This window comes from Lottia gigantea (genome assembly GCF_000327385.1).
Source record: "Lottia gigantea unplaced genomic scaffold LOTGIsca_16, whole genome shotgun sequence".
Classification (NCBI taxonomy): Eukaryota; Metazoa; Mollusca; class Gastropoda; family Lottiidae; genus Lottia; species Lottia gigantea.
This window is the reverse complement of record NW_008707965.1, coordinates 322,066-330,831: the sequence shown is the minus strand read 5'-3', so window position 1 is coordinate 330,831 and position 8,766 is coordinate 322,066. Positions and strand designations below refer to the sequence as shown.

The 8,766-nt window shown below is 32.2% G+C and overlaps 1 protein-coding gene across 1 annotated transcript; it reads left to right on the top strand.

The window, feature by feature from the left end:
* Positions 1 to 633: 633 nt before the first annotated feature.
* On the top strand, positions 634 to 5,747 carry LOTGIDRAFT_112867 (hypothetical protein; the record flags this gene model as incomplete). The annotated part of the gene is made up of 7 exons (XM_009051094.1): positions 634 to 850; positions 1,133 to 1,240; positions 1,985 to 2,117; positions 2,173 to 2,195; positions 2,479 to 2,619; positions 3,098 to 3,161; positions 5,597 to 5,747. Coding segments are annotated over 7 exons (837 nt in total), but the record flags the coding sequence as incomplete, so codon positions are not given.
* Positions 5,748 to 8,766: the final 3,019 nt, after the last annotated feature.

Below are 8,766 nucleotides of genomic sequence, written 5' to 3'. Positions count from 1 at the left end.
AGTCATCAGAATAAATAGGTTTACACTTGAACACTTCATTTTGTGTTGCAATTAGAGTTGCTACTGTTATTGTAGCATTTTTTTAAAACAATAACTCAGCTTTGGAATACAATCAGTAGGGTGGTTTATTGAATGAACGTACCAGAACATACCAGACATATGGCCACCACAATTAAATGAAATTTGACATAAAATAAATATCTCTTCACATAAATAGGCAACATGAATCAGAATGAAAATTTAGTCACAATTTAGCAAGGTCGACAATTATTTGCATCTTTGTTAGTTTCTAAGTCTTCAGATCTTTAACAAATTCAGAGAGCATTAAAAAATATTTTGGTTTTAAAATTAATGCCGTTGGTCACAAATGATAAAAGTGTTGTGATGGAAAACATAGAATTTCACAAACTTTTTCTCATTAATTTGTTCATAGATGATTTCATTGATTATTGTTGTAGGCTGTATTTAGAACTTTATATTTATAATTTTATCCAAATATATTTGTAGTCTTAATTTTAGATCTATATTGTAACTTTATTTAGTGGTGCTTTTTTTGTTACTGTTCTAAATATATTTCATCAGTTTATCCTATAATTTTCACTACTTATTTTATTTCAATATTAACTCTTGTCAGCTCGTATGTGTGGAGATGTGAGATGTAAAGTCGGAAGACGCTGTGCCACAAGATACGATGGAGAGAAGACATGTGTCTGTCGGGAAACTTGTAAATCAAACCAACATCTAATATGTGGAAGCGATGGAAAAACATACACCAACTATTGTCACCTACATCGCTCATCTTGCCTTGAAGACAAACATGTGACTGTGTTACATCAAGGACCCTGTCTTAGTATGATTTATAGTTTTCTCTCCCTCACAAATTTATTTTTTTCTCCCCCTCAATTTTCTTTTTTCTCTATTTCTGTTCAAAGTTTTTAATGAGGCTTTTTTTGTAAACATCATGTCTATTTTAGTTCTAAATGTAGCTTGTGTATTTCCCTTGAAGCAATTATTTGTAATTTTTTGTTGTGAAAGCTTTATAAGTGTTCTGAATATTATGAAAAATATTGTTTGCCGAAAGCACAAATTTTCTAATTTTTTCTAGTTGAATTTGAAGAGGTTCAGAAAGCAGTAGAAAGAAAATCAGCAGGAGTTACCAGACCACTGGTTTGTTATCAGATACAGCGAGATGAACTTCGACAACTACTTGTTGATTGGTTAAAGACAGAGGTCACTAAAGGTCCGAACAGACATAACTTTGAAAATTGAAATTAAACTTTCTCCATCCACTTTCTGATGGAGATAACAGGCTTGCTCCTTAACACTTTGCACTCCATATTCAGTGTATTCTCATTGACAATAGCCTTAAACAGAATAGTCAAAGAGCATATTGAGTCCAGAATTCATAGCATGATCATACAAATTCCTACAAGAAACGATTCACCGATGAATTGCGATTCTTTCCATCTTATTGATGCATAATAATGGATAAAATAATCGTGATGTATTGGCACTATTAATTCTTAGCCCCCTTTAATAATAAATGACACAGAAACCTTGTGTGTAAAAGAAATTGTTTTCGTTTTCCAGGTATGATTTTCAGGTCAAAATTTGCAAAAATACATTTCTGACTTTAAAAATTGAGATTTTTTCACAATTCCTCACTTCTAAACGTTCTCAAGTGCTTAATAGTGGCAAACTTGTTAGTAATTTTACAAATGTCTACAATTGTTTCTCTTTCCTTCTCTAAGAAATGAATTATTGCAATAAATCTTATCGTTGGATGACTATCGTAGTGTATCGAATCGAGACTTCAAGAATCGTTGCAGCCCTAGCAATTTCAGTCAGGTTCTTAACAAAATCCTTTCTATAAATTGTCCAAATGCCTACTAAAGACCAATTAGTTGAAAACTGAATTTACCAATGAAGACAAAAACAACAATTTGAGAATTTATGTTGGAGTCTGCTTTACAAGTTATTACAGTATGTGGTCTTACTCTTTCAGATAAATCCTATTCTGATATTGTCCATGAAACATTCAGTAAATGTGATGTTGATAAGGATGGTAGCTTAGATGGTGATGAACTATTGAAATGTACTGAAAAGAAGCCAGCTCAGTTAGACTCAAACTTGCATATTTTAAGGTAGACCTTGATTTTCTATGTTAGAGAGCACTAATTTAACCCTGTGCCAGTGTCTGCTGTTGAACTTTATACCTTTCAAAGGACACAACGGACTGATGTGTTCCTTGAAATTTACTTTGAGGACTTGACATGTACCATAATGAACTACCTTAATGAACAAGAAACACCTAAATACGAACATTTCATGTTTTCATCACAATGGTATGTCATCATATTTTAATAAAAGTTTGCATAGGACTATGTTTTGGTTTTCATCTTCTAAGTTTATGTGTGATATTTAGCAGCAATGACAGGTGAAAGGGTATGCTTACTCTTCTAGACACCAAAGTATGAGCTCAACAGGGCATGTCTAAATATTTCAGAGGTTTATGTATGGATGCTTTAATTAATATGGGAGATGGGGATGATAATTGGGTTCTAAATGAAGAAGAATTCATCAAAATACTTAGTCTACATTTCACACCACCCACAAGAGGTAAAGAGCTTCTGGGATTGCAGTCAGAAATAAATACATTTTTTCCAACAAATTGTGTATATTTAAGTGATTCTCTCTGGTAATATTGCTGGCCAGAAACTAAATTATTCATAAGTTGGACTTACCAGTTGCCATGATTAAAGAATAGATATATAAGACATACATCCATTAAACTAAGTAATTATTGAAAAACCACTTCTAAGCACGTTTCAAAATTACTTGGTTAAATGGATTATTACTTAGTTTTTATGATTTAATGGATTACACATGTACCGGTATATGTAAATCCACTGATGAAAAAGATTCAAGTTTAAAAATCTAAAAGGCATTGTACAAAAAACGGTAAAAATTTTGTAAATTAATATAATATGAGACTTCAAGAGATATGATCTGATATGGTGATTTGAAATATATACATAATTAGTTGAAACTTGAATCTTCATCCTATATGATCATATTTCTTTTTGTGTATTTCTAGAATGCCAATTAGAAGACAAGAACTATAAAGATGGAGCTGAAACCAAATTAGACTGTAATTTGTGGTTAGTTTTTGTTTATCATTTTTCTTATAACAATTGAGATAAGACTTCATAAGTAAATGGTTGGAAGCAATATTGTTAAAAAAACAATTTAAACATAGTCTTGCGGCAAGTTTCGCAAGCGAATACGCTACCCAGCAACTTGATAATTAGCTAAATGTGAACTGTAAAACAAACTCTATATAGTAGCCTGAAAAAACGTGATAGAGTTTTATGCGATATTTCTCAAGAAAATCATCGGATCCTCACCAAATCCAATAGTGCACATCTTCATAATGATATTGACACAAATACAAACAATCAAAAGAATCCTTGGAGAATTTTAGTCTTTAGGGTGGGCACGAGCAAAAAACAGTGAAAAAAACGAACGCGATATCAGAGTTTTATGCGATATCTCTAAAGAAAATCATTGGATCATCACCAAATTGAATAGTGCACATCTTCATAATGATATTGACACACATACAAAAGATCAAAAGAATCTACAGAGAATTGTAGTCTGTAGAGTGAGCACGAGGTAAATGTGACAGGGGCAACCACAATATACACCCATACTTACGTGTCGGCGTATAAAAAGGATGATGTTGTGTTAAGTTTCCCTTCAATCGCTGACATGAGCTAACTTAAAAAGATAATGGTCGATCTCACAGCATTTAAGTTGTCTTGGGTGTTTTTAGCATTCTGCCCTGCAGATATTGTCGATCTATTATGACATTTGCACGAGCTTAGAGTGAAGTCAAATATCTAATAAAGAAAAAATTCAGATCATCTTGTCCCTTTAAGACAAATTATGATTTAATATGGAAAACATTCATTTTTTATTATTTCCTTCTGCCTGTCATTTATATTTTAATGGAAGAGAAAATTAATCTCAGTTAATTGCTGCCTGCAGATAAATTTCCTTGTGATCAGAAATATACTTATCTTGTCATTCAGATGAAAGGAAAATAAGCAATTCTTTCAAAAACTTCTCAATTTAAGATAATGGAACTTCATAACAGCAATTAAAGCTAAAGCAATGTACAATTTAAAGAGTTGCAGAGGAGGAAAATTATGTATAAAGTTTTTAACAGAATCAGGAATTTGTGTATCTTATCTGGAATGGGGCTAAAATAATCTAAATAATCAAGATTATCGACCACCAAATACATTATTGATTAAATGTCAACCTTATAAATTCTCCTGTGTACTCATGTAATAAGTCATCATCTCTTGCACATAGTTTCCCTTCAGCACATCACTTTCTACATTAAACTGTATTAAAAGATCATGCAATTATACTCCATTATACAAAAATAACCCACGGAATTAAAAAAGATAGCTTGCGAGGCAAGTAACATACGCCCACTGGCAGCTGTCAGAAATGATAAAACAGTCTTTAGTGACTAAAGTACAAATTTTCTCATATTGAAGAAATTTTATTAGTTTGAATTCAATTACATATATATATGCCAGTTATTTATGCTGAGTAATTCCCACAAAATTTTTTAAAATCAATATCAATAACCCAAACACAACAAACAATTAAATCACACAGCTCTAATCAAGGGCAAAAAACAACTTTTGACGAGTGTTTACAAAGTCAAGGGCTATAACTCAAAAAAAGTTCATCAAAAATATCCCGAGTTAGAACTTGTCCAAGATCTTATCAATTCCAATGATCACACCAAGTTTCATCAAAATCGGTTGAAAACTGTAGCTTCTATAGTGCTCACAAACACATTTTGACGTGTTTTTACAAAGTCAAGGGCAGTAACTCAAAAACCGTTCAGCGAAAATGCGTCAAGTTAAAACTTGTCCGAGATCTATCAATTTCAATGATCACACCAAGTTTCATCAGAATCGGTTGAAAACTGTAGCTTCTATTGTGCTCACGAACAAACTTTGACACGTTTTAACAAAGTCAAGGGCAATAACTCAAAAACCGTTCATCGAAAATGCGTCAAGTTACAACTTGTCCGAGATCTTATGAATTCCAATGATCACACCAAATTTCATCAGAATCTGATGAAAACTGTAGCTTCAATCCTGTTCACGAACAATTTTTAACAAATTTCAAGGCGTTCTAAGTCAAGGGCAATATCTCAGAAACGGTTCATCGAAAATATGTCAAATTCAAACTTGACCGAGATCTTATCAATCTAAAGCATCACACAAACTTTTATCAAAATCAGATAAAAACTGTAGTCTTTATAGTGCTCACAAGAAATGTTGACAGACAGACCGACGGACAGGGGCGACGACAATATACGACCACATATTCGATTACTAATCAATTTTTTATCAGTTGCATGCAGTCTAAAATCTTATCTCAAAATGGTAATCAATACCCAGCCCAAATTTTGGAATCCTCTCTAATTTGTTATTAAAATTTAGGTATAAGCTCACAGATAAGGCAGAAAATATATATATATAAGTTTGTGTAAAATCAATTTCAGTGTGTGTGCATGTGGAAACTGGGTATGTACAGGAGCTCCATGTTACAGAGGAAAAGAAATGGGTGTTCCAGGTAATCCACATTTCCCAGTAATTCAGTCTACCAATGAAAAGTGTTCCATGTTTTTCATAGCATACTTCATACAAATATAAATTTACTGAAAAATATTATGTAAAATTTCAAAACTGTTGTACCATAAAGATAGAAAAAGGAATTTATAGGATTTGACAAGAGATGAACAAAACCAAGATACATTTTTCTACCCTTGATTCTGGTAACACTTAGTTAAGGGTAATGTTATAAAGACAGTAGCCTATTGTCAAGGGTTCTGTTCATAGTCTGTGGTTGCTTTTTTTGTAGAATATCCCTCCGACAATATTCTCAGAACGTGGAAAAATTTCACAGGACTATTTAAATGAATTTCAGACACCATAATTCCGTGTCTAAATAGCAAGGACAAATCTGTGTTTGTTTTTTGCAGGCCCAGTTGTAGAAGGTACTTTACCAAATAAGGAGGAGACAGAAGAGTTACTGAAAGGATTCCAGGCTGTGAATAAGGTCAGACTGTCAGATGTAGAGGATGAGATGAAAGATGGTGAAATTAAAGAGGAGATTGTTGAAGAATTGAAAAATATGGAGACCCATCATCGACATGAAGATGCCAATATGTGAAGTAACAATTCACAAGATAAAACCAAATACTTTGTTCACACAGGATAAACTGTTTTCAGGCCAACAAATTTTTATCTCATTGACTATATGTATGTAAATACGGTTGAAGTTATTACTGTTAATGAGTTGAAGCAAACTTTATAAACTAGCCTAGCACACAATGTGAAATTCCAAAACCAAAAGAGAAGCACTGTTTGTAAAAGGAGATCAACAAACCTGAACCACACTTACAGAAGACCTTGCTGTGCATTTAAATATAGGTGCCAATTCTTGATGTTTTTTAACATAAATATAAGGGCCAGTTATGATGCTTGACATACTTATATTTCACAAAATAATAATCTATATATATTTAGAAGCTTTTATTCCAATTTTTTTTTATATACATTTACCTTCGTCAAATCAGGTCAATCAAGAGCTTAAGAAAGATTTTAAAATATGCAGTGCAGCCATGCATAGTTAAGATCATTTTTTTCACAACCCTGCATTTTGGTCTTAGAACTTCTTGAAACAATATTTTACAAAATGAGTTTTTCAAAATGGGTAATTTTTCTACTTAATGCATTTATATTTAATTTAAACCTCCAGCTTTTTTAACTTTAAATATATTTTACTTGTTGTTATATACTTTGAAATATTGCAATTTTATGCTGATTGAAATAGACAAATCAAATTATGAAGCATTTCCTATAGATTTTTTAAATCCACAGTTTAGATGTAAATCATTCTTATTTACACGTGTTAGTTTATATCATAGTTCTGAATAGAAGATATTGGACATTTATTCTAATATAGAAAATTTAGATGTATTTATTTATTGCATTCATAATATAATTACAATTAAATTTTGTCGTTTTTTCTATTTGTTAATCCTTTTTTATCAACATTCAGGAAGAGGGTGTAGTTGTTACAGTTTCATGATGGTGTAAATCTGGCATGAACAACAATTAGGAGCTATACCCAACTAATAGCCTACTAAACCTCATTTCATTGAATTATGGGTTTTTTTCTGAACCTTAAGTCGAGAAATCCAGGAATTTCATGTAACTTGACTCACACCTTTTCCACTAATTGAAAAGGTTCTCAATTATTTATATTAAATATAGTTTCCCAGGAGTAACATATACCCACTACTGGCTGTCAGAAATAGTAACAAAATCTTTAATAGCTTAATAATGAATTTTCAAATAATATTAATAAAATCATCTATAATTCAAGACAAAAACCTCAAACTGTTCATCAAATTATCCTCAATTTCAAACATGAACAATGTCTCATCGCTGTACACACAAGGCAATAACTCTGAAACCTTTCATCCGAATATTACTAATTTCTAACTTGACCAATATCTAATCAATATATACAAGCATATATCTAGTTTCATCAAGATGAGATAAAAACTGTTGTCTCTATCATGCTTGCAAGTCGAAGTCAAGGGCAATAACTCCGAAACCCTTCATCCGATGTTACCAATTACGAACTTGACTGAGTTCCCATTAATATATACATGCATACCTACTTGACTGAGTTCCCATTAATATATACATGCATACCTAGTTTCATCTAGGTTGGATAAAAACTGTAAACTCTATCGTGCCTACAATTTGTTACTATGTCAAGGACAATAACCAATTATCCAATTATTATCAATTGCAGATCTGACTGATATCTCATCAATATATACATGCATACCAAGTTTCATCAAGATCGGATAAAAACTGTAGTCTCTACCATGCCTACAAGGCAAATTTGACGCATTTTACTAAAGAAAGGACAATAACTCTGAAACAGTTCATTCGATTATTACCAATTTCAAACTTGACCCAGATCTCATCAATATATACATGCATACCAAATTTCATCAAGATTGGACAAAAACAGTAGCCTCTATCGTGCCTACGGACGGATGGACGGACAGATAGGGGTGTCCGCAATATATGTCCACATTTCCATGTGGGTGTATAAAACATGATAAGTAGTTCAGATCAATACAAATTCCAACTCACCTGGAATCTTAATTTGGCTCTAAAAGAGGACTGTAGAGGCTGGCATGTAACTGCGGACTGAAATATGTAAGAAAAACAAGTTATCTCCCTTTAATAAACAATTCAAATGTAACCTACTCTTTCTAAACACTTTTCATTTTCTTTTTCTAATAGAGACCAAGTTCTTTTAAGTCTGCTGCTATTACTTTTAAATGGTTTTTCCTTTTAAAATCTGAAAAGTTCCCTTTTTGAACTTCTATTTTATTGCCTTACATCTTTTACCTTGACTGTGACTGAGACTGAGAGTGATATGTGGCCAGATTTCTAAGCCATTACCTTTTTTTTCATCGCAGTTGCTTCTCCTTTTGGATAGGCTTTGGATAATAAAAAAACCTCCACCCATGTCCATGACGTTTTCGTCGTTTTATCATCACTTTTTGTTAACAAGGCAAACATCTAACCTTATATCACTTCCATTTTAGGAAACAAGAACCTTCTGTTGAAATGACACGTT